The 27,131-nt window shown below is 41.4% G+C and overlaps 1 protein-coding gene and 1 long non-coding RNA gene across 2 annotated transcripts; both read right to left on the minus strand.

Annotated features, from left to right (window-relative positions):
- Positions 1-5,778: 5,778 nt before the first annotated feature.
- Positions 5,779-8,813, minus strand: LOC123502601 (putative nuclease HARBI1). The gene is made up of 3 exons (XM_045251765.1): positions 8,777-8,813; positions 7,177-7,398; positions 5,779-6,849 (listed from the first exon to the last, which is right to left on the minus strand). Exons 2-3 carry the CDS (start codon positions 7,391-7,393, stop codon positions 6,014-6,016), a joined length of 1,053 nt encoding a protein of 350 aa, XP_045107700.1. The 5' UTR covers positions 7,394-7,398; positions 8,777-8,813; the 3' UTR covers positions 5,779-6,013.
- A 5,065-nt stretch (positions 8,814-13,878) lies between these two features.
- Positions 13,879-14,812, minus strand: LOC123502603. Its single transcript, XR_006674185.1, has 2 exons — positions 14,740-14,812; positions 13,879-14,040 (listed from the first exon to the last, which is right to left on the minus strand). It is a non-coding gene; the product is annotated as an uncharacterized LOC123502603 (long non-coding RNA).
- Positions 14,813-27,131: the final 12,319 nt, after the last annotated feature.

Here is a 27,131-nt window from a genome sequence, read left to right on the forward strand (position 1 = left end):
AGTGATCACATCCCCATTATAATGACAATCTCCTCTTCACCTATTCTAATTCCCTCCCCGACAAGAAAAAAACTTGAAAAAAACAAACTGGGAAGCCTTTAATGAGGAAATTAACGGAAAAATAACAACTCCAAATCTTCGAGATGCAAATCTAGAAGAAATAGACAATACAATAGAAAACTGGTACGAAATAATTAAAGATGCAACAGACAAACACATACCCACAACCCACTTCAAGCAACTGCCCTCCCCTACACGAACACATAACACTAACAAAATCATAATCAGCTTCAACACACTAAGACAACACGCAGAAACACACGGCTGGACCAACCAACACTACACTCATTATAAAATATTACGTACATTACTACAAGAACAAATGATACACGAATCAAACGAAAGCTGGAACAGCACCATCAAAAAAGACAGCAGACACATACCGAGACCCACAAAAGTTCTGGAAAAAGATTAAAATACTATGCGGAGAATCAGAGCCAACACCACACTACATTCTCAATGACAACAACACTAAACTTTACACCCCAGCATCACAAGAAGCTGAACACAGAAAAATCTGGGAAAAGGTTTTCGGGGATGAAGATTCTGACACAGACACAGACAACGAAAACGAACAAGACGAAGACATACTAGACGTACATGCTTTTCTCCGCGATAACTCACATAGAATAACACCTTACAACAACTCAGACTACTCCCGCTTAAACACATCACCACTAGACCAAGAAATAACACCAGAAGACGTAATTAACACAATAAAACATACCAAGAATACAGCACCAGGCTCCAGCACTATAAACAAACTAATTCTAAGCAAATTACCCAAAAATGCAATTAAAACACTAACAAATATATTCAATGCGGCACTGTCCTCAGGATATTTTCCAGACATCTGGAAAAAATCTATCATCAAACTTATTCCCAAAACAGACAAAAACCCACACAAACCCGAAAATTACAGACCCATATCCTTGCTCGAGGTCCCTGGAAAAATTTTCGAAAGGATTATTAACACAAGGTTAAAACAATTCCTAGAATCACACAACAAATACAATAATAACCAGTTTGGCTTCAGGGCTAACAGAGGCACACACCAAGCGTTAGCCTTAATATCAGAACAAATATCCCAGAACAAAAGTGATAAAGGGCAGTGCCAAGTAATTCTAAGAGACATTTCCAAAGCATTTGATAAAGTCTGGCATTTAGGTCTAAAGTACAAGCTATTACAACTCAACACCCCCCACCACCATAGAAAAACTTCTCTGTGATTTCCTGGATGACAGATCTGCACGCATAAAAATTAAAGACTACACAGGACAAATAATACACTTACACTCAGGAGTACCACAAGGCAGCGTTTTATCACCCACACTATTCACAATATATACAAGTGACATCCCTGAACCTAGACACGGCATCAACATCTCATATGCAGATGACATCACGCAGATTACAGGATACCCAGGAAGATCAAAAAACATGATAAAACACATAACTGAAAGAGAAATAGCCACTGTTAATGCATACGAAGATAAATGGAAAATCAAAACCAACATCAATAAATTCACTCCACTACACATTGCTAGTAAAACCATGACACCACTGAACATAAACGGGAGAAATATACAATTCCGCACAGAAGGAACAAGTCTCGGCCTCACCATATCTAATGGCTACATCTCCCACGTAAAAAAGAGGAAAATTAAAGCAGACTTTGCCCTCAGCAAAATATACAGGCTAAAAGGACTTCCTGAAAACATCAAAATACACTTGGTAAAGGCACTTATTATACCTATAATCCAATATCCACCCATTCCCATACATGCAATAAGCGACACCCAACTTAGCAAACTACAAAAGATACAAAACAAAGCATTAAGATTCGCTACCAACCAGTACTACCCATACACAATGACTACCGAGGAAATACACATGTACACTAACACCAAACCACTAAACATTTTCTTACATGAACAAGCAAAACAAATCTGGGCCTCACTAGAAAACATGCAAAATGACACTTACCTAAAACTAATACAAAACAAAACACACATACAAAAATACCACAGGTACTTCCCCAGTAGTCTGGAAAAAGTACAACAACTAGTCCTGCCTAAATACAAATAGCAATAAAACCACTAACTCACAAACTCCACACCTACCATACCAACACTCACTCACTTGGAGAGATACGCATGTGATCCCGTGACGCTCCACTCAAGATCCGCGCCCTGAGTCACTCAGACGGAACGTGTGGTCACGTAGAGATGGAGGACGACCTCTAGTTCGTTTCTTCCCCGTCTGGGTGAGGGGTTATGCCACCGGTCGATGCTAGCTGCAGCCGGCTGCGGGAAGAGAGAAGTCAATCGCAGAGCAGATGAATCCTCCACTTATGCACGTCACACTCACGCTACTCCGCGCCCTGAGTTGCTGGGGCTGGTCACTCGATCACGCTCCGGCAAGGGGTTTTCACTCCAGTCTATGCTTGCGGCAGCTGGCAGTGGAAATAGCTTAAGCGACGACAACATCACAAAACAAAAATAGCAAAGTGGTCTGCCCACACACTTTTTATCTCTTACTCTCCTTCAATTATTTCTTACTCATTACTTCTACTGTACACACTCTTGCATCTCTTCACCATACTTTTCTAGCTAATTCAGTTCAGCCAGCGCTGCCTTACTCTTCTCGATGTCAAGTGTCGTGAGCTTGGTCTCAAGCTCAACTTAAACAAATCAAAGGCCATGGCATTCGGAGGAGCAATCCCTGATGCCCCTCTTACCACTGGAATCGCGCAGGTGGGTTGGGTCGAGAGCCACCAATACCTCGGCGTGTGGATAGACAGGCACCTCACCCTCCGAAAACAGGTGGAAACACTCAAAGACAGGATGCTCTCCAGAACCAACATCCTGAAGGCCATCGCCAGTAACGCCTGTGGAGCCAGCTTCCGGGTGAAGCGCTCGTTTTTTACACACGCCATAAGGTCGTTGGTGGACTACTCTGCCCCCTGTCTCACTGCAGCTTCCCCAGCCCTCATTGAAACACTCGATAAGGCACAGAATCAGGCTCTCAGGGTCATTCTGTCTGCCCCACGCTGGACCAAAGTTCTCAATCTGCGGATGGAAGCCCAGCTGGTGGCAATCAAGCACCGAATCCCCCAGCTTTCTGCCACCCTCATCGGCAAAATGGCTGCTTCTGCACGTCCCTACATCGCTCCAGGAAAGGTCTTCTCCACTCTCGGACAAGACCCTCACCTCTTCCGTCACACATGGGCCAGGGGCTCAGCAGCAGCTGTGACATCATGTGGAGTTGCAGACACCATCAGAGATAAAGGGCAAGACAGCCCCCACCCGGACTATACACCAGCGCCTCCATGGAGTCCCCCTTTAACCATCTCAAGTGACTGGCTTTCCTTACCGAAGTCGTCCCTTCACCCTGCTGCCCTTAAGGCGGAGGCTCTCGGCCACCTAACACCTCTAACACACACACACGACACCATCATATACACGGATGGCTCTGTAGATCAGGCCTCGGGAGCTGCGGGAGCGGCCCTCGTCACCGAAGGCACTACACTCCAGTGGCGTCTCTCTAGTGGCGCCTCCTCGACCCAAGCGGAACTCGCAGCCATCAAAGGAGCCCTCCAACACCTACACACCACCACGGCACACAGCGCCCTTATCGCCACGGACTCCATGGCTGCCCTGCAAGCACTCCGTAACCCGTGGCCACAAGACAACGTGCGGCTGCTCACGAGCATCCATCACCTCGCCACGACCCTGTGTGGGAGGGCAAGGAGGATCACTCTCACATGGATTCCGGGCCATGCGGGTATACGTGGAATGATCTTGCTGATGCTGCAGCTAAAGCCGCCACCACCATCGCAGACCCGGAAATCACTATCTCACCCAGCATGGCACAAGTCAAACGCACAATCAGAGCCAACACATTACGTCTCCATAAAACACTCACGAAGAAGAAGCCGCCGGGGCTCACCCTCTGCAATCTGGTACGCCAGAGCCACTGATTATAAACCAACAGCACTTCCACCACACACACATCCTAAAGTCAGGGCTGATGTTCACAGACTTCGCCTTGGCTACCCTTGCCTATCAGCCCTGCAAGGACAGGTTCCACTCGCCTGCCAACACTGCGAAGCCCGAACATCACACCCACTACACTCTCAGGCAAGCGAGAGCGCAAACACCTCGATGGCAGCTCAACACCAGGGTACCTTCAAGTGGTACAACAGGAAGTCTGGCTACGGTTTCATTCGTGATTCCGTAGTCAACAAAGACTTCTTTGTTCACTACTCTGGACTGAAGAGATCCTTCAGGAAACCCTTACCCCGAGAAGGAGACCACGCCACCTTCACCAGCTTCAAGGGGAAGAAGGGTCCAGAGGCCAGAGAGGTCGCCAGGGAAGGCAACCAAGAACGCCCCCTTCACCGCACTAAATCGTCTCCCGGGCCTGGAAAAGCAGCAGAAGCGGAGCTGAAGATGAAGGCTTGCATCTGCACGGCACAAGCTCTTGCAGGCAACAACACCCGCCGCCTGCAGTCCTTGATTCCGCTTCTGCTGAAGCACAACGGGCTGCCTGCCATAAGCATCCCTGAGGAAGTCTTCACCACCACTCGCCATCGCACCAAGAAGGCACAGGGAAAACGCCAGCCGCCTAAAGAAGAACCTCTCCACGAGGACCATGTGGAGGAGGGAACGGGCATGGAGGAGGAAGAGGAAGAAAATGAGGTCGTGGACGTAGTAGGCACCGACACAAGCCTACGCAGCCACACCACAGACCCGCCTCACCACACAACTAAATCCCCTTCTCCTGAAGAAGACCAAAATAAAAAGGATATGCAAAAGACTACCCCTAACACTGCTACAACCACCAAGGGCATGAGCCTGTGGCAGTGGGACACCAAGAGCCAAGACGAGGCACCACCGACCAAGGATTACGAGAAGATCATTGCCGACATGGTAGAGGACTTCAAGACTGCCAACAACCAACACAGCCAGCACACCATGAAGAAGCGGCACCAGCGCCGCTAAGAAGAAGAAAATCAAGAGCAGAACGGGCCACCATAGCCCGTGTGGGTATTTTATGCCCACAATAGCCTCATATAAAATCTATTTACTGCGCCGACTCAGGTCCTGGGAGCACCGGCAGATGAGCTGAGGAGTGTACCTTATCTTTATACTCCCTAAGCTCATGTACGCCGCCCCAGCGTGGTCCTCCTCCTGAACCTCACACAACGACAACAGCTGGAGAGGGTTCAGAGGAGGGCGTTCAGGTCATCCTTGGGCCTGCCTACAGGTCCTACGAGGACGCCCTGACCTGCCTGAGTCTGCCGAGGCTGGCCACAAGACACCAGGAAGCCTTGGAAAATTTGGGGAAGGACTGCTGCGTCATCCACGTCTCCGCCACCTGCTACCACCCGACGTGCCTCCCCCTGCTCGCGCCACCCGACACCATAATCGCGTGGCGCCTTTGAGAGCACCGCGCACGGATCGGTACCGACTCAGCGCGGTGCCCACTATTGTGCGAGCTTTAAATAAATAAGTGAATTTCTAGGTTAAGTTTATCCATAGTTAGGTTAAGCATTTTTAGTTCATTGTGGTAATGTCCCACCCCTGTACATTTTCAGTGTATTTTTACATTGCCTAATTAATAAACCGTTTATTATTATTATTATTATTATTATTATTATTACACACACACACAAAATAATGATTAGCATTAAAAGTAGATGGTTAAGTTTATTCATTCTTACATAGGTTAAGTTTATTCATCCTTACAAATTTTGTACTTTGCAATACTTACATTATACACCATAAGATCTTATATATAATTTCATTTTCTTTACCTTTTGGAACCTTATATATATTTTTATTTAAACTTAAAGTGTTAATCCTAGCAAGCAAGAACTAGAAAAGTAAAAGTATTATTACACTGGAGCCCAATCGGGTACACAGGGAAAAGTTCTTGAAACTGGCCCTCAGAACCATCTTTGAATTAATGATTCCCTAACTTGTGTGGCATCCAGTTCATGATCATCTTCATCCTCCAATAAATCAACTACTTCCTGTGGCTCAATCTCAACATCTAACATGTCCACTCTTCTTGAAATAGCAATGTTATGCAAAATAGCACATGCCATCACAATTCTTTTTGTATTGGGAAGTTTGGTTCGGAGGGGTATGCTTAAGCTTGCAAATCTTCTTTTCAGTACACCGAATGCCCTCTCAATAGAGTTCCGTGTTTGTATATGAGCTACATTATACCTCCTATGCTTTTCAGTTCTTGGAGCTAGGAGTGGAGTCAGTAAATATTCCCGACTTGGATACCCACTATCCCCTAACAAATATAAACCCCTGTAATCTTCTTGATCTAGAAGATAACAGATACGACAATTAGAAAATATTCTTGAGTCATGTACGCTGCCAGGCCAACTTGCAACAACATGCATAAATTTGAGTTCTGAATCACAAATACCTTGGACATTTAATGAGTAAAACCCCTTTCGACATCTATACATCTCAACGTTGTTCCCACCTAGACTCTGTATTGGAATGTGTGTACAATCTATACACCCCAATACACCTGGCATACCAGCAATATCGTAGAGCTTTGAGGCCATCTGACGTGCTTCTGGCTGTGGAAATTTGATGTAGTCTGGTGCCAGGAAAGCAATAAGTTGAACCACCTCTCCAACAGCCCTGCATGCTGATGATTTTGCAATATCCATGATGTCAGCTACTGTAAGAAGGAAACTTCCCGTGGCTAGGTACCGCAAGGTAACTAGCATCTTCAAATGCAGAGGAATGCCACATCCTGTGGAAAGACATGCAAACATATACCAGGGGACTTTAGAAGGAGTTATATACACCCTCTCTCTCTGCGTTGTGCCTAGTCTGTTTATGAGGAAAATACAGAGGAGGGGATCCCTAGGCCCCTTTGCTCCGTAAGTAAGAAAGACTAGAAAAAGTGTGGAAGAACCTTAAATTTCCCAATTCACTCCACATGAAAAAGGATGACAGAGTTGTAGAAAGAAATACAGAAGATGGTTTCCCAGGTCTTGAATCAGTAAGTATTGTAAAATAGTCTATAGCAATATCACCATCCACATATATACTTAAGTAAATAGCTACTGTTCCATACCTGTGCCAAGCCTGTCCACATGTGTACGTGGCCTAACTTCTTCAATGAGGTCTCGTACAGCATCCTTTGGCAGACGAAAACGCTCAAGGAATTCTTCACCAGAAAGATAATAAAATGGGTCATTGCGATCTTTAGGTACAATGCATGGAATCTTCACTCGTCGCAATTCTTCCATTTCAAACATTTCTTCATCTATGATTTCATCTAATGCAGCCATGGTACCTGAAAAGTGTAGTTTTAATGGTCTGAAGAATAAATAGATATTAACAGCATATATTACTTAAGTCATTTCTATCTTTTCTTCTGTTGTTCAAATGATACTATGGTATCATACATATAGGTACATACTGAAGTTGTTTACCACCAAAAGGGGAGTGGCCTAGACATACCACAAAATAGGATTTAAAGAATTCATAAACATAGGCTAGTTCTACAAAGACCTGGATCCGAACTTAGCCATTAGGTACAGTACATATGACAAGGTTAAGTAAAGATAGGTCGGGATCATACAATAAGAACTATTTGTTTAAAATTTATCAAAATTATTCTTAATAAGGCAGATATGAGCTTGCTAGGCTGATATGATATGCATGGACATTCAAAAATGAATCTTAAATTAGGTTAGATGAATTAAGGATAGGATGTTAGGTTAGTTTAAGTTAGCTTCGGTTTGGTTAGGATAAGTTTGGTTTGATTTCCTGGTATTATTTTATAAGTACGCCCCATTCACAGCAGTCACTTTAACTGGTCTCAATAGTAAGATCTCATTGACTTGAACAAGAAAAACCCATATTATACCCACCGCAAATTTATATTAACGACACCACAAATAAAGAAAACAAATAATGGATATGTGGGTGGTGACAGACTCACAGGCGGTATATACTCCTCGTCCTCTACTTCTGCCCACTAGGCCAAGACTGAAGAGTGGGCGAGTGGTTCGATTTTGCCGATTTCCTTTCCTGCATTTTGAATGGTTGTAGGGCATAGGTATGTTAGATTTGGGTGGGGGATAGGTGAGGTTAGGTTAAAATATGTTTGGTTTGTTTTCATTTCTTCCAATCTTACATTTCCGCTTTTTCATATTGACATTGATACTTCAGAAGTTATGACAATAAATAGGTTGGTTAAGTTAGGTTGGGTGGGTTAGGTTAAGTTGGCTGGGTTATTGTTTCCTTGGTTAGATTACATTTGGTTCGTTAATAGGATCCATTCACTAATGTGTAATAAATCCATCAATAATGTCTTCTGATGTGTTGACCGCCACAGAATCGAGTGTTACCTGCAAGCTCATCAAGGTACCGTTTATACCTTTCCTCCATTGTTTCATCGGTCACCTCTTAATAGCCTTGAACTTAAGACTACAAATATACTCAATATACAGCCTCATGATCATTTTCATTTATTTAATCGTTTTTTTTTTTTTTTTTTTTTCCTGGGTATGAGCTACGTACATGATATCTCGGCTTCAGTCTACTCCACTCCTTCCATATTATAGGTTTTGCCCTTTAATTCGTCCACTTACCTTTCTTAATAGTAGAAGCACACAGTAAGAATTCATGTAATGATATATAAATAACAAGATTAATCACATACTTACCAAATTTAGCCAGTGAAGTAGAGATATGACGAGTCAATTAAGCTGTTGTTGATGTTTGGCGTGAACTCACCAGGCCACTACAGTAGACTTCAAAAGCTAAAACGTATGCTCAATATAGCATAAGAAAAGCTTTGCTGTACCATCAAAAAAATTTGACATGGTAAATAGAATGAAATAATTTTAATTACAGTTAGCTTCTTCTTACATTTGGAAATTTAAAATACAAGGCGGTAGCTTTGGTCGCCCGGACACTTGCCCAATGTTTTGCAAAACCCCTCGACCAAAGTTCCAATCTTTGGTCCACTAGCGGACAAAAAACAGATGGAAAAAGGCATTCTGGAACGGCGCAGGACACAAACTGCTTGGTTGGCTGCCTAACGGACCAAAAAGAAGTAATTCAGGAACCGGCTGTCAGATTGGCTATCACAGCCGCGGATGTTTTAAATGTGTTTGTAGCCTAGTACCATATGTTTTTCCTGTGTGTAGGCCTGCTTTTTTTTTTTTATTATATTACCCTTGCAGCCTCATAAGCTCAATTATTTGATGCGTTTTCTTTAATTTGCTAGTGCTACAGTGTTATTTACAAGTGCAACAGTGTTTTATTTTTTTAGTGCATTGTTTATTTTGTTTACTGTCTCCTTCAGTGACCTTGAAATTTTTCTGTTTCTTGTTTGTTTCTTGCTTTCTTCTATTGCTCTCTGCTTATACTTCATTGTTTTCTTTGCATTTTCTATCTGCCCATGCTGTTGGCTAGTTATTTGATTTTCAGTATTATTTTTCTAACACTACTTAAAATTATTTTCCTGTTGATTTTATTTTCCCTGTTGATTTTTTTTTTCATGTTTATGTGTGATTTTCATTATATTTTTGTACGTTCATGCCTGGATTTTCATCGCAGACTGAGACTACCACTGCATCTGATTATGAAATGTCTGTCTGATGTGTTTTCATTGCTGCTGATACTCCAGCCAGTGTATGGTAATGTATGTCATTGTGTTCCATTGAATACTTATTGAGTCATTGAAGATGTTTTAGATTTTATTAATTTTAAGAATAAGCCATTTTTTCTTTTAGGTGATTTTAATGATGATCTTTTATCAAGTAAAAGCAAACTCAAACAAATTCTTTTAAATGCAAAGCTAGTCTCTTTAATCTCTAAGCCAACCAGGATCACAGTCACCTCTGCAACACTGCTAGACACTATAATTACCAATCAACCGGACATAGTACTGGATTGTGATACAGTCGCCAGTCCTGTAGCTGATCATGAATTAATCTCAGTAATTGTAAACCTGAAGAAGCCTAAGCGCCTGCCTATAATCAAAACGTTCCGTGAATTGAGATTTTACACATCGGATGTCTTGTGTGGCCACTTGCTACAAGATATGCCTTCCTTGAACAGTATTTTCAGAACAGACAATGTTGACACGCAAGTCAATATTTTTACAGTTATTTTTAACAAATGTCTAAATATCTTGTTACAAAAATGGTTAAAAGACCATTCGCACCCTGGATGGATGATGATTTACGGTCTCTTATTCATGAAAAAAATAAAATACATTTGTCCTTGAAACATGATCGTAACAATTTCGAAATTCGTGGTGAATATAAAAGAATTGAAGAAACTGGTACGAAGTTCACTTCATAAAACTAAGTCTGAATACTATAATAAAGAACTTGGAAACAACAGAGGTAATACTGCTGCAGTGTGGAAAATTATAAAGGAATTAGCCCCAGTCTCCAGAAGTAAGGGTCCTGTAGCTATGAGGGAAGAGTTAACGTCTATGGCCAACAATTTTAACAGTTTTTTGCAAATGTTGGGAAAATAACTTTCAATGAATGTCAAAGGAATGTTCCAAGAAATTCTGATTATAGTATTCCTACTTCCGATACCAGTAAGTACCCCCCTGTCTTTCGACTTCAGCCTGTAGATAGTGACACGATTATTTTAATCATTAAACATATGAGAAATAGTGACTCGCACGGCTATGATGGCATATCTTTGCGGTTTTTGAGAGATTCTCTGACAGTTCTCATACCTTACCTAACCTGCATCATAAATACCTCTATTGTAACAGGAACCTTTCCGTTACTCTGGAAGCAAGCAATAGTGGTTCCAGTCTATAAGTCAGGTGATGCAAATGAGCCCCAAAACTACCGATCTATATCTATCTTAACCGTTATATCTAAAATTTTAGAAAAGGTTATTGCATCTCAGCTAACTAAACATCTCGAAACTAATAATTTATTAAGTAAATCTCAACATGGGTTTCGAAGCCATCTATCGACTGAAACGGCGCTCGTGACAGTTCCTAATAAACTGTTCGACAATATTGACAAACGTAAAATATCTCTTGTCACTTTATGGGACCTGTCTAAAGCTTTCGATAGTCTCAGCTACAAAATTCTAATAGATAAACTGCATAACTTGAAAAATGACAATTTTTGGTTTGATAGTTATTTAAACAAAAGATCACAGTGTGTACGAATGGGAAAGACTCTCTCTGATAAATTAGAAATTACATACGGTGTCCCTCAGATATCTGTGCTGGGCCCAATTTTGTTTTTAATAAATGTTAACGACTTAACACATTTTATTTCTGACTGTCTAGTAGTACAATATGCTGATGACACCCAGTTTATTCACACTGGTAGTATTGACAATATTGATGACCTAATGTACCGAAGTGCTACTACCTTTAAAATTGCCAAAGATTATTTTAACGTAAATGGCCTATTGCTTAATACTAAGAAAACGCAGTGCATGTTTGTAGGCAGCAGAACATATATTTCAAAGATACCTCCAAACACTTTTTTAAAGGTCGATGGAAGTAAGATAGCCCCTAAAGATATGATAAATAATCTTGGAGTAAATTTTGACAAGTACTTGACGTTTGATAAACATATAAATAACATTACTAGAAAGAGCTTCGGTACGTTAGTCTATCTAAATAGGATTAAAGACAGGTACCTGAGTTCTGATGCAAGAACAATTGCTATTAAGCTCAGTGAATTATGGTATGAACACACACATCCCATGCTCTCTCTTCTCTCTCTCTCTCTCTCTCTCTCTCAGAGTCAGGAGGGTAGGGATGTGCTGCTCTCTCTCTCACTCTCTCTCTCTCTCTCTCTCTCTCTCTCTCTAGGGATGTGCAGTCACATCCCATGGAGGGTAGGGATGTGCTGCACACTCTCTCTCTCCCTCTCTCTCTCTCTCTCTCTCTCTGCACACTCTGCTCTCTCTCTCTCTCTCTCTCTCTCTCTCTCTCTCAGTCAGGAGGGTAGGGATGTGCTGCACACACATCCCATCTCTCTCTCTCTCTCTCTCTCTCTCTCTCTCTCTTTCTCTCACAGTCAGGAGGGTAGGGATGTGCTGCACACACACATCCCATGCTCTCTCTCTCTCTCTCTCTCTCTCTCACAGTCAGGAGGGTAGGGATGTGCTGCACACACACACATCCCATCTCTCTCTGCTGCACACACATCTCTCTCTCTCTCTCTCTCTTTATCTTTCTCTCAGAGTCAGGAAGGGTAGGGATGTGCTGCACACACACATCCCTCTCTCTCTCTCTCTCTCTCTTTCTCTCTCTCTCAGGAGGGTAGGGATGTCTCTCTCTCTCTCTCTCTCTCTTCTCTCTCACTGTCAGGAGGGATGTGCTGCACACACACATCCCATGCTCTCTCTCTCTCTCTCTCTCTCTCTCTTTATCTTTTCTCAGAGTCAGGAAGGGTAGGGATGTGCTGCACACACATCCCATGCTCTCTCTCTCTCTCTCTCTCTCTCTCTCTCTCTCTCTCTCTCTCTCTCACACTCTCTCTCTCTCTCTCTCTCTCTCTCTCTCACACACACACACACACACACACACACACACACACACACACACACACACACACACACACACACAGACAGTCAGTCAGGTGGGTGGTCCTTAAGAGATGACAGTGCACAGGTGGGTGGTCCTTAAGTCAGGGTCGGTTACCAGGGTCAGTCAGAAGGGTGGTCCTTAAGAGGTGCCAGGGTCGGTTGCCAGGGTCAGTCAGAAGGGTGGTCCTTAAGAGATGCCAGGGTCGGTTGCAAGGGTCAGTCAGGAGGGTGGTCCGTAAGAGGTGCCAGGGTCAGTCAGAAGGGTGGTCCGTAAGAGGTGCCAGGTTCGGTTGTCAGGGTCAGTCAGAAGGGTGGTCCGTAAGAGGTGCCAGGGTCGGTTGTCAGGGTCAGTCAGAAGGGTGGTCCGTAAGAGGTGCCAGGGTCGGTTGTCAGGGTCAGTCAGAAGGGTGGTCCGTAAGAGGTGCCAGGGTCGGTTGTCAGGGTCAGTCAGAAGGGTGGTCCGTAAGAGGTGCCAGGGTCGGTTGGCAGGGTCAGTCAGAAGGGTGGTCCTTAAGTCTCTCTCCACAGTAATCACAGATCACTTCATCTTTCTTTGAGTCACTTTCACGAAAATGTTTCCAGGCAATACTCCGCGTGCGATATCTTTTGCCACTCATGATGATTGATGATGTTCGGCCCGTGGCCAGCGGGTAACGCAAGACTGTCCGATTCCTGAATGTATTGGTACGGCAACAAACCAAAACGCTTACCATGTTGTTTGGCTCGCGCACCAACTATTTATGACAGTTCCACAAATCGCTTTTTTGTGTTTGGAGCGCTCGCCAACCTAGTTGTCTGGCTTACCAAAAGGATATAAAGCGTCGGAATGGTTGGTAGCCCCGCATAGCTGTGGTTGGTAAGCGTGTGAGTGAAAACCTGGTGAAAACGTAAACAGTTTCGTTCGATCAGCTGATAACATGTCTCAAGGAAGAGAAAGTTGACGTCGCTAACCAGCGACCAGAAAAGCACGTTGGTTGATCTTATCAACCAATTCAAGGTCGTGCTTGATAAAAGTGGTAATTACTCCATGATAGCTAAGAAACAGGAAGCTTGGGAGACAATTACCAAGAAGTTCAATGCAATATGTGCAACACTGTTAATCAGTTTTTTTTTTTTCCAGACTCATCACTGACTATGATCACATTTTCAAAAGTAGACACACACACACACACACACACACACACACACACACACACACACACACACACACACACAAGGTATAATGATTAGCATTAAAAGTAGATGGTTAAGTTTATTCATTCTTACATACTATTTGTACTTTGCAATACCTACATTATACACCATAAGATCTTATATATGCGTGGAATCCTCACTCGTCGCAATTCTTCCATTTCATACATTTCTTCATCTATGATTTCTTCTAATGCAGCCATGGTACCTGAAAAGTGTAGTTTTTAATGATCTGAAGAATACCTAGCTGCATTTTGAATGGTTGTAGGGCATAGGTATGTTAGATTTGGGTGGGGATAGGTGAGGTTAGGTTAAAATATGTTTGGTTTGTTTTAATTTCTGCCAATCTAACATTTCCGCTTTTTCATATTGACATTTTCCATCGCAAATTGATGCTTCAGAAGTTATGACAATAAATAGGTTGGTTAAGTTACCTTGGTTAGGTTAGGTTAGGTTGGGTGGGTTAGGTTAAGTTGGCTGGGTTATTGTTTGCTTGGTTAGGTTACATTAGGTTCGTTAATAGGATCCATTCACTAATGTGTAATAAATCCATCAATAATGTCTTCTGATGTGTAGACCACCACAGAATCGAGTGTTACCTGCAAGCTCATCAAGGTACCGTTTATACCTTTCCTCCATTGTTTCATCGGTCACCTCTTAATAGCCTTGAACTTAAAACTACAAATATACTCAATATACAGCCTCATGATCATTTTCATTTATTTAATCGTTTTTTTTTTTCCTGGGTATGAGCTACGTACATGATATCTCGGCTTCAGTCTACTCCACTCCTTCCATATTATAGCTTTTGCCCTTTAATTCGTCCACTTACCTTTCTTAATAGTAGAAGCACACAGTAAGAATTCATGTAATGATATATAGATAACAAGATTAATCATATACTTACCAAATTTAGTCAGTGAAGTAGAGATGTGACGAGTCGATTAGGCTGTTGTTGATGTTTGACGTGAACTCACAAGGCGACTACAGTATAGCATAAGAAAAGCTTTGCTGTACCATCAAAAAAATTTGACATGGTAAATAGAATGAAATAAATTTAATTACAGTTAGCTTCTTTTTACATTTGGAAATTTAAAATACAAGGCGGTAGCTTTGGTCGCCCGGACACTTGACCAATGTTTTGCAAAACCCCTCGACCAAAGTTCCAATCTTTGGTCCACTAGCGGACAAAAAACAGATGGAAAAAGGCATTCTGGAACGGCACAGGACACAAATTGCTTGGTTGGCTGCCTAACGGACCAAAAAGAAGTAATTCAGGAACCGGCTGGTGCACATGTGGTCACTGGCGTCTGGCGACTTGCTAACGCTGCCAACGGAAACTGTGAAACTGGCTAATTGCCAACTGTGAACTGACTGAGTAAGCCTACTCGTCGCGTACTCGTACAGGTCTCTCTTTCCTTCACCCAAGCCCGTGTGTTGGACTGTTGGCACTGTTAGGCTTGTTCTTAGGAATTGGACTATTCCATTAATGTCTGGGTGGTTGTGCGGCATGCACCACCTTCTTCCCCAACAAAATACCGAAAAAAAAAATACTCTTTAGTTTGAAGGCCTGTATTACATTTTCAAAGCATAAATTGAACATGTAATTGAATTATGAAAACCGAGTAAACCGAGTAGTACTCACTCAAATCCAAAAACCGAGTAAACCGAGTACTACTCGGACCGTAACTGCCATCCCTACCTCGCTCTCTCGCTCGCTTTGCCAATGGTCAAGCAGGGTCACCAGAAGGAGGCCTGCCCTCCAGCTGGGAAAGGCCACGTGGGCCACAGGAAGACCACGTGGTGTGTGTGAGTCGTGGGCTAGTTAAGCCACACAGGTATGTGTTGTGTTTTACAGCCAGTAATAGGGTGTTTTATGTGTTTTATGCAATATTTTCACTCGTATGACTGTATACGTGAGTTTTGTCGGTGTTTGTACTTGGTTTTGTAATTGTTTTCAAGGGTTATATTTCTGGTGTTGTGTCCACTCGTATGTTTCTCCATGTTGTGTGAGTTCGTTATGAGCCGCGTTGGTTAAAGTTCCTTTGTTTCTCATTTTTTTCCTTTGCACGTGGTTGGTTATATCTGACCACGTGGGTACGGGCTACGGAGAGTTGCGGGAGTGTTATCCAGGCTTATTTTTTCCGTGTGATGTGATTTTTTTTTCTTTCTTTATTTGTAAATTGTAAATAGTAAGTTATGATTAGATTAAATAAATTATTATAAGTTTCCGTTGCCTTTGCTTCATTTCATGTGGTTATACTTTCTTTTCTGTGTCGTTCCCTGAACCTGAAATATATATTAAATTTAGGGTGAAATAACCCGTCGAAAGTGGGTAACGTGACATATATATATATATATATATATATATATATATATATATATATATATATATATATATATATATATATATATATATATATATATATATATATATATATATATATATATATATATATATATATATATATATATACTACTTACTACTATTACTACTATTACTACTACTACTACTACTACTACTACTACTACTACTACTACTACTACTACTACTACTACTACTACTACTACTACTACTACTACTACTACTACTACTACTACTACTACTACTGCAACTCCTGTTAGTGATAATAATGATAGTGGTACATTGCAAAACATGTTATTTTAGCACCATTACTGATGTATGCAGTGTGCTACCAAGACTGAGCTGTTATATTCTACTACCAGTTATGCTTTAATACTTTTTATCACTACTACTGTTTGTGGGACCAGTACTATCATTATTTCTATTAATGTAATAATATTTATCATTCTTATTATTTATTATTATATTTATTATTTTTAGACAGAGTTACCAGACCACTGCTACATCATAAGGTCCGCTCGGCGCAGCTACACAGCTGTTTTTTTTTCTAAGTTTCCCTCAAGCCTACTACTATTTTTCATGAGTAACCTTTAAAGCACACTTTTTGCCGACAATACTCACCCTCACATTGAGGACGCTAATGACATAGCACTAGATATCATTAATCAGCTTCATGGACACATTGATTCTGATATCATCTCTAACTACTATCATCTTAATACCTACAACAAGCTACCTTCTCCAGACACAAAACACATTAACATTTTACATATAAATTCCAGATCTTTCCCCAAAAACATTGACAACATTACAACTTTCCTTTCTGCTCTTTCCATTATCCCTGACATTCTGGCAGTCACCGAAACCTGGCTAAACACTACCAACAGTCACATCCATCAACTTCCTGGTTATCACTCTTATCATCTCGTTAGGACCAACAGAGCACATGGTGGAGTCACGATTTTCATGTCAAACAATTTACAGTCTGAACAATTACATGATCTAACTCTCATTAACGATAACATTGAAATGAATACTGTCAATGTCACGTCAAAATCACTTTCCTTTATAATTTGTGCAATATATACACCTCACACCAAACATGAATTTGTGGAACAATTTACAAACACTTCATGTGGTCTACTCCAAAAAGAAACAGTAAAAAACAAAAAAGTAATACTCATTGGTGATTTTAACATTAATCTACTCAAACATACCACTCATGGCCCAACAAATAATTTCCTCGCAACCCTATGTTACGGCCCGCCCGTAACATACTCCACTACCATCACCTCCTCCGCTTGCTACCTTGTTCGCCACCTCTCCACCTCCTCTTCCACGTCACCGTCTCATGAACCTTCCATGGCACCGTCTCATGAACCCTCCACGTCACCGTCTCATGAAGCCCCGCTACTGTCCCGAAGTTGGATTCACGCGGCCCCATTTGACTCCAGCGGAAGTGTTAAAGCAAGCTCGGCTTTCTGGAAAGTCAGTCGAGGTCCAGGCCTCAACCAGTGAACACAACGCCTCTTGGACTACCGTGGGGATCTACCTCACCCAGCACTTCACCACTGCGACACCGCATAAGTATCACTTCCCCTCGTCCGTTTTTTCCACATTGCCTCCATATAGGATTAGGATTATTGTTAGGTATTAAGTTGGGTTCTTTATTGTTGTATTTATTTCTGTGTTATATGTATATGTGTATGTCAGTTTCATATGTTTCATGTTATATCTATGTGTATGTCAGTTTCTTGTTTCATGTTATATCTATGTGTATGTCAGTTTCATTATGGGGTTATTAAAATAGCTTTTTAAAGTGCCCCCCTTTGCATTTCCTCACCAGTTGAACCTGCAGTGTTTTTTTTTTTTATTGTTATTGTTCACCGGCTCCCCGATGCCAATCTTACCCATTTAACCGGTGAACGTAACAATTGGCGACCGTGAGAGGACCAGTATAGCCCTTGTTCAGTGTTCCATTTTTCCAGTGACTTTTTTTTCTGTGATTACATTATTTTTTTTCTGTGTTTCTGTGGTGCTGTGACTTCGATGTGTTTTTTTTTCTGTGACTTACTCTGCGTGTGGTTTAAATTTACCTTTGTGCGATCAAGTGGCTCCTTTTGGGTTAAAAGTGCTTCGTGACTTTCATTGGTATCGCATAGCAGTGGTAGAGCAGGAAACCAGGTAGAAAGGCGTGTTCACCGATAGCACCTATCTCTATTTTTTGCACATAGGCAGGTGTGTAATAAGTGTTATCCAAGTGTTGGGATCATCATATGTTCATGCGAACCCTCAATCCCCTCACTTCGCGGATAATTTTTTTCGCTAGTTAGAATTGGCCGTTTTAACTAGTCTCTCAGACTAATCCGCCTCCTTATCAATAACAAATCGCAGTACAATTCGCTCCTCACTCTCAAGTCTCGTAACTAGAGTAATCCGGATCCCTCTTAATGCCGTAATTCTCTAGTTTACCCCTTCATTAGTGATTGTACTCATAAGTGTTTACTTAAGTATAATCTAGGTAATTTCCAAGGTTGCCTTTATTATCACTCTGCCAAGTTCCTAAGTAATTCGCTTATAATTTTTTTGTTGTTGTTTAACATCTATTTAATATGGCTTCCGCTCAGTTTAACGTTGAAGATTTTTGTGCTGACCCTTCTCTGGAACAACTTAAAGGTGCTAATATAAGGAAGGACCAGTGGAAAGCCATCGCTAAACATTTTGATATTCCCATCACGTCTCACATGACTAAAGAGGTCATTAAAAATGTAGTTGTTGAACATCTAGTGCAAGAAGGTCAGTTATTTCACCAGTACTCATGAAGATTTACGTGTACCTGCACATAACCTAACAGTCTTTCAACATTCTCTTGCTTACCTCGCTCATAAAATCTAGTACTCTGTTCCTCTTAATTCAAAAATTTTACATTCAATACATTCCTTTAAGAAGCAACTTAAAAATATATAATTGCCGATTATTAATGTGTCCATGTTCCTAACACCATGATATGTCCTCATTCTCGCCCACTATTTTTCATAACTCATGATTATTTTATCTTTTTTTTATTTACATATATATTTATTTATTTATATATTATTATTTTTATTATTATTATTATTATTATTATTATTATTATTATTATTATTATTATTATTATTATCAATATTATCATTATTATTAATAATAGTATTTTCATTATTATTATTATTATTATTATTATTATTATTATTATTATTATTATTATTATTATTATTTTATTATTATTATTATTATTATTATTATTATTATTATTATTATTATTATTATTATTATTATTATTATTATTATTATTATTATTATTATTATAATTATCATTGTTATTTTCAATATTATCATTATTATCATTATTTATTATTATTATTATTATTATTATTATTATTATTATTATTATTGTTATTATTTCTATTATTAATATTATAATTATTATTGTTTTTTATTATTGTTATTATCATTATTATTATTATCATTATTATTATCATCATTATTATTATTATTATTATTATTATTATTATTATTATTATTATTATTATTATTATTATTATTATTATTATTATTATTGCACCGGGTCATGGGCACCGCTTTGGCGGCGCCATTAATAGCCTTCATTAAATACCTTAACAAAACGTTCTATTTCTTCTGCGTGCCGCGAAGAGCAGGCTGGGTTTACTTACGAGGAAGGGACACGACGCTAGTGCTTGTGTCAGAGAGAGAGAGAGAGAGAGAGAGAGAGAGAGAGAGAGAGAGAGAGAGAGAGAGAGAGAGAGAGAGAGAGAGATATTGGTACTGATACATTTATTGGCCTAAAAGAATTATACATTACAAAATAAAATCAAAATAATAGAATCATAGGGGTAGGTCTGTTGAGTAAGACTCTATTACAGACGTTTTGAGAAAATCCAGCAATCACAACGCCAACGAAGGCAAACCAGGCCTACTCTGACAATAATTACAACTAACTAAATATGAATCATTGTTAACTACATGATCTACAAATAGATTTCTTTTATTTTGTTTTTAAATACATTACATGAAGGGCTGTCTTTTACATTTTGCGGAAGTTGATTCCAGTGTTTTACTCCTCTGTAGGATATGAATCTTTGAGTATGTGAAGTTCTGTATTATGGTAAAATTAGGTTATTTGTTCTACGGGAATGAAAAGTATTTAGCATAAATTGAAAATCACAATGAGGCTGAAAAGTATGAAGGCATTTATACATGAAGACAGAAGTTTGCAAAGCTATTATGTTATGCAGTGTTAACAAGAGAGAGAGAGAGAGAGAGAGAGAGAGAGAGAGAGAGAGAGAGAGAGAGAGAGAGAGAGAGAGAGAGAGAGAGAGAGAGAGAGAGAGAGAGAGTGGTTCGCTTCAGCTTTCTGATTTTATTTGTTGACATAACTTAATTGAAGACTGAGTGGAAGATTTCTTAACTGATGGTTGAAAATTTTCCTTCAATATTTTGTCTCCCTACCTGGTAGTTGGTACATAAGCAATGATGTTAGTAATGATTTAGCAGCTGTACTGAAAGTTACGGGGATTTTCAAGCGTGTTTTTATATCCAGTGATAGTTAAACTGGCTGTCCTCAAAGTGTTTGTCATTATATTGTAGTGACTTCATTATTACTTCAGTCACCTCACTAATAACTCTTTTTCTCAGCCAGGTCACTCGTTAACTCTGGAATTCTTTGCTTGTTTCTGCCTCTCCCTTCCTCCGTCGCTATTCTGTCTACAAAGTAACTAATGCAAGAGATAACCAATACGTTCACTCTTTTAGCCACTTCAGTAATATATAAACTCACGAATTTTCTGATCTTTTTTTATCTATATTTTTTCATCTCCCGTCACTCTTCTGAACACTTCGCTAATGCAAGAGTTAACAGGTGGAGAGGGAGAGACTGCTACATAATCCCAGCACACTCCAAATAACGCAGCAAGTGTTGTGTGTTGTGCTTTGTCACTGTCAGACACTTCACGATCAAAACACAAGGCAAAAATCGGGGATAGATCTCATAAGAGAAAAAGAAAAGAGGAAAAGAAGAAAAGGAACTCTGGAACTCCGTGTGACCATGCAGGGAGTGTGTCGATATTGGCTTGGCAGAACATTGCAGCTTGACACTTTTCCTGTGATGTTGTTATGTGTTTCTTCATTACCTACTAACCACTGTGAGGCCCTTGCTCCTCCAGTCATCTCTGAGCCTTATAATGGTGAAGAATTGTTGGATCTATTACTCTAACTCACTTTGCTTTGCTTCCTGTCGATCCGTTCTAAGATTTCGTTGCTTGTAGTGCAGTGAGGCGTTGTTTATCGCACTAAAAGAGATTACATAGTATCGTGATTCGTCCACATTAGCTCCGGACCTCCCAGATACATGTACAAGAGACAATATAACAGTGGGAGCCGAAGTGACAACATAACAGTGGGAGCCGAAGACAAGGATTATCCCACGACCACTACTGGAAGAGATAATATTGTCCAGAAAAGTGCTCGAGTGACTGCACCATTAATCAACATTCCTTTCAATCGTAAACTCCGGAACTCCCTGTCTCCCTGCCATGTCTGTCTGTCTGTCTGTATTTCCCCATATTTACGTAGTGACTATTGGATATGAGCATCCACACACATCCAGATTGTAACTACTCTACAGGGTTTGGTGCCTTCAATGGGACCTTTTTTCTGGCCTTCTTGGTGCTCGTGGTCAAAGTTTCTCTTACATGAAAAAGTCAACCGGCTCTGACGTCTTTCCTACGTGTATTATTATATATATTCTTCTAGAAGTGGTAAAAATCCTTTGGTTTCCTCTCCCTATTAACTTTTTATCCCTTACCTGGCACCCTCATAACAATAAAGAAAAAAAGCTTAAGAAAAAAATGAAATAATACTAAATGAATGAATGAAAATATCTAATGGGGAGAGAGAGAGAGAGAGAGAGAGAGAGAGAGAGAGAGAGAGAGAGAGAGAGAGAGAGAGAGAGAGAGAGAGAGAGAGAGAGAGAGAATCACACGATCTACATCAAGAAAGTGTACGACAGTGAGTCTTGGCTAAATGCTGCTTTGAGGCCTGTAACTGAACTGTACAACTTGTGTATTAAACAACTGCTTGGGGTAAGAACATCAACTTGTAATGACACATGCTATGTGGAATTGGGTTACTCTCCACTAAAGGACCTCGTGCTAGGCTGACAAAGAATGTTCTTTAAAATGATGACGGGAAGACTTAAGCGTGACACATCTTCCTCAAATTCATCCAGGAGAGCAACACATAAACAAATTAATCCTAGTTTATCAGTTCATGACATTTACTCATGCAGGAAAGGAATCACAGAACACCTAAGGTTTTTTTTCACTGGATTTCGTCTCTCAGCACACTGGTTAGCAGTTGGGGTGGGAAGGTGGAATAGGGGGGGTGGTGTGGCCGCCTGCCTCTAGAGGAGCGGCGGTGTCCCTGCGGACAGGTGCCGACACAGGTTTATGCAATCCAGCAGTGTCCCCTCTCGCAACACATTCGAGACACACATACATTCACTACAATGCAAGAAATGTGCAGTGGCTCTTTCACGATACAAGTTCATGTATTATTACAAGCTCTATCTTGAACTTATACACTCATAGTCAGTTATAATTTGGCGTGTTTTGGTAATTAGTTTTGATACATTGGTTGTCATTGGTGTCATGTTATCTTTTCCATGTAATAAATATGAATTCTATGGCACTGAATTATGTTGGACCCATAGACCAATATTGTTAAATGACTTTCTCTGTAGTGTGTACATGATGTTGTGGCCAATAAAACCGTGAACTATGAACTACGTGTATGTGCGCTAACAAAGTATTAGACACAAGAAACATGTCAAATAGTTATCCCTTTTTGGGGGACTAACTCTCTCGGACATGCAAGGCGACTGGCATTTCCGGTGAGATTTTTTTCTTTTCCTTTTTTTTCTCTTTGTGATGCCCTTGGTTAACTTCTAGTGCCAAACAAGCTCTAATGGAAGTTACTGAGGGTTTCAAAGGAGTGTTAGTGATGCTAGTAATGCTAGTAATGATTTAGCAGCTCTAGTGAAAGTTACGGGGATTTTCAAGCGTGTTTTTATACTCAGTGATAGTGAAACTGACTGTTCTCAAATTGTTTGTCATGATTTTCTAGTGACTAATATTATTCCAGCCACCTCACTAATAACTCTTTTTTCAGCCATGTCACTAGTCAACACTGAAATCCTTTGTTTGTTTCTGTCTTTCCTTTCCTCCGTCACTGTTCTGTCTACACAGTAACTAATGCAAGAGTTAACTGGTATGTTCACTCTTTTAGCCACTTCAAGCAACTAATGCAAGAGTTAACTGGTATATTCACTCTTTTAGCCACTTCAGTAATATGTAAACGCACAAACTCTCTATGCTTTTTGTTACCTATATTTTGCCATCTGCCATCACTATTCGGTTCACTTCGCTACTGCAAGAGTTAACAAGTGGAGGGGGCGACGGTGCTCCGTAATCCCAGCACTCTGAATAACGCAGCAAGTGTTGTGTGGCAGACAGCGGCGTTTGGTTTGTTTTATTTTGTCACTGTCAGACACGGCACGATCTAAACACGAGGCAGAAATCGGCGCTACAACTCATAAGAAAAGAGGAAAAAAAGAAAAGGAACTCTGGAACTCCGTGTGACCATGCAGGGAGTGTGTCGATATTGGCTTGGCAGAACATTGCAGCTTGACACTTTCCCTGTGATTTGGTTAGGTTTTTCTTCATTACCTACTAACCAGTGTGAGGTCCTTGCTCCTCCACTTATCTCTGAGCCTTATACTGGAGAATAATTGTTGGATCTATTACTCTAACACTTCCTCACCGCACCTTCACTATATTCAAAGATGTCTACTTGAAGTGACACAGGTTTTAAGGATGTTTCTGTAATTCTAGTGACAAGTTGTCACTTTTTCTGCATTATGAACAGAAGGAATGCTACTTAGGGCTCAGCCAATCGTCTCTGTAGTCTTTGAAAAATGGTCACGGTGAGGGAGGGAAATGTTTTTGAATAAGGCGCTAACAGAGACAGGCAATGCTGTCCAGAAAATGCTCGAGTGACTGTGCCATTAATTAACATTCCTTCTACTGATAAACTCCGGAGCTCTCTCTCTCCCTGTCTGTCTGTCTCTGTCTACAGCCTGTCTGCCTGCCTGCCTGTCTGAATGCCTGTCCGTCTGTCTGTCTCTCTCTGTCTGTCTGTCTGTCTCTGTCTGCAGTCTGCCTGACTGCCTCCCTTCCTACCTGCCTGCATGTCTGTCTGTCTATCTGTCTGTCTTTCTCTATCTACAGCCTACCTGCCTGCCTCCCTGCCTGCCTGTCTGTCTGTCTGTCTGTCTGTCTGTCTCTGTCTACAGCCTTCCTGCCTGTCTGTCTGTTTGTCTGCCTGTCTCTGTCTACAGCCTGCCTGCCTGCCTGCCTACCTGTTTGCCTGCCTGCCTCCCTGCCTGCCTGCCTGTCTGTCTGTCTGTCTGTCTGTCTGTCAGTCTGTCTATCTTTGTCTACAGCCAGCCAGCCAGCCTGCCTGCCTGCCTGCCTCCCTGTCTGTCTGTCTGTCTGCCTGTCTGTCTGTCTGTCTGTCTGTTGTTACGACCTTCAAGCAGCCGGACCCAGTGCCCTCAAGGAGCTGTGGGCACCAGTCACTGATTAGATTAATCACTCTTATTAAATACAAAAATTAAGATAAGTAGTCAAGAGTGACTTGGCTTCAATGCAACGGTTCTTAACGCAAAAGGCTGTTCAAGGGTGTAACAGAACTGAAAAACTAATAATAAGGAAAGGTTAAGAGAAATAATTTAAATCCTTAACTAATTTATTAACAAAAATAAGCAAAGTTAACTTAACAACAAACAAAATTAAACTTAAGGTCCGTGGAAAGTTAAAAGTATAGTAATCACATCCAAATAGAGAAAATAATAGCACTCACAAAAATATAGAATCACAAAATATAATAAATCAGGTAAATAAGTTTAACCTAACTGCTCAATACTGAAATAAGTCACCCGTGGGGGTGTCAACACACCTGCAGCTCAACACCACATACACAACAAAAGAAATAACTCATTAGCACCAAGAAATATAATAAATAAGATACTTAAGGGTGAAAAAAGGTGTAATATGAGACCACAAAAATAAATAAATAAGTACCACACTTACTAGAAGTAATAAGTAAATAAATTCACCACACACTTGCCCTCCCCTCTGGCTGGTACACACAATAATGAGTAAATCACCACAAATAATATGATTGTTAGGTAATACAACCACAATAAACACCCAAAATCTCTCTTGGCTTACCCGCTCACAAAATGGACGACAGCGTCTCCTGCGCTGGAGAAAGAGAAATCACCATATATACCAGATAACACCCAAAACACCCAAAATATTCACACGTCACAAAACACAGTGACTTAAATAAGTGCCAAGGAGAACCAGAATCCCTACGATCAGAGAAATAAGGAGTAAGATACTCAGCCAGAGATATGAAGGGAGCGGAGTGGCGGTCACAGGTCCAAGCCTTCAGGCACTCCAGTGTGGTCTGAGATTGTGGCGTCGGTTCACAGGCCTTTGTCCGAGGGGAAAACATTACGTCACATGATGTCATCTGAGCACCCATTGGCTAACACTCTCTAAACCTGCCAGAGGGCGTGATCAGAATACCATCTCATTGGTCCCGGCACCATCGCCTTCCTCTCACAAAGACAATAGCAAACATGACGTAACGACACTCTCTAAAATATCCGACAGGCACCCGCTTACACTAGAAGCATAGAAGTACATTATTACAATAAATGTATACGAATCACGAAACACTAATGTAACATACAATAAAATAATAAATGGGTAAATATTACATACATAAGAAAGGCCGTCCTGAAAGCATTACAAATATATACACGACGAAGATATTACTGTCAGGGCGCCATCACAACTTAAGCTAAAACACAATACAATATATTAAATATCTGACGGTCGTAACACTGTCTGTCTGTCTGTCTGTCTGCCTGCCTGCCTGCCTACCTGCCTCCCTGCCTGCCTGTCTGTCTTTCTGTCTGTCTCCCTGTCTGTCTGTCTGTCTGTCTGTATGTCTGTCTGCTTGCCTACCTACCTGCCTCCCTGCCTGCCTGTCTGTCTGTCTGCCTGCCTACCTGCCTACCTCCCTGTCTGTCTGTCTGCCTGTCTGTCTGTCTGTCTGTCCGTCTGCTTGCCTACCTACCTGTCTCCCTGCCTGCCTGTCTGTTTGTCTGCCTGTCTACCTGCCTACCTCCCTGACTGTCTGTCTGTCTGTCTGTCTGTTTGCCTACCTCCCTACCTGCCTGTCGGTCTGTCTGTCTCTGTCTGTCTGTCTGTCTGTCTGTCTGTCTGCCTGCCTACCTGCCTACTTACCTGCCTCCCTGCCTGCCTGTCTGACTGTCTGTCTGTCTGCCTACCTGCCTGCCTGTCTGTCTGTCTGTCTGTCTGTCTGCCTGCCTGCCTACCAGCCTACCTCCCTGCCTGTCTGTCTGTCTGTCTGTCTGTCTGTCTGTCTGTCTGTCTGTCTACCTGCCTGCCTGCCTACTGTCTGCCTACCTACCTGCCTCTCTGCCTGCTGTCTGTCTGTCTGCCTGCCTGCCTACCAGCCTACCTCCCTGCCTGCCTGTCTGTCTGTCTGTCTGTCTGCCTGCCTACGTGCCTACCTACCTGTCTCCCTGCCTGCCTGTCTGCCTGCTTACCTGCCTACCTACCTGTCTCCCTGACTATCTGCCTGTCTGTCTGTCTGTCTGTCTGTCTGTCTGTCTGTCTCCCTGCCTACCTACCTGCCTACCTCCCTCTGCCTGTCCTGTCTGTCTGTCTGTCTGTCTGCCTGCCTACCTGCCTACCTGCCTACCTCCCTGCCTGCCTGTC

This window comes from Portunus trituberculatus, chromosome 12 (genome assembly GCF_017591435.1).
Source record: "Portunus trituberculatus isolate SZX2019 chromosome 12, ASM1759143v1, whole genome shotgun sequence".
NCBI lineage: Eukaryota > Metazoa > Arthropoda > Malacostraca > Decapoda > Portunidae > Portunus > Portunus trituberculatus.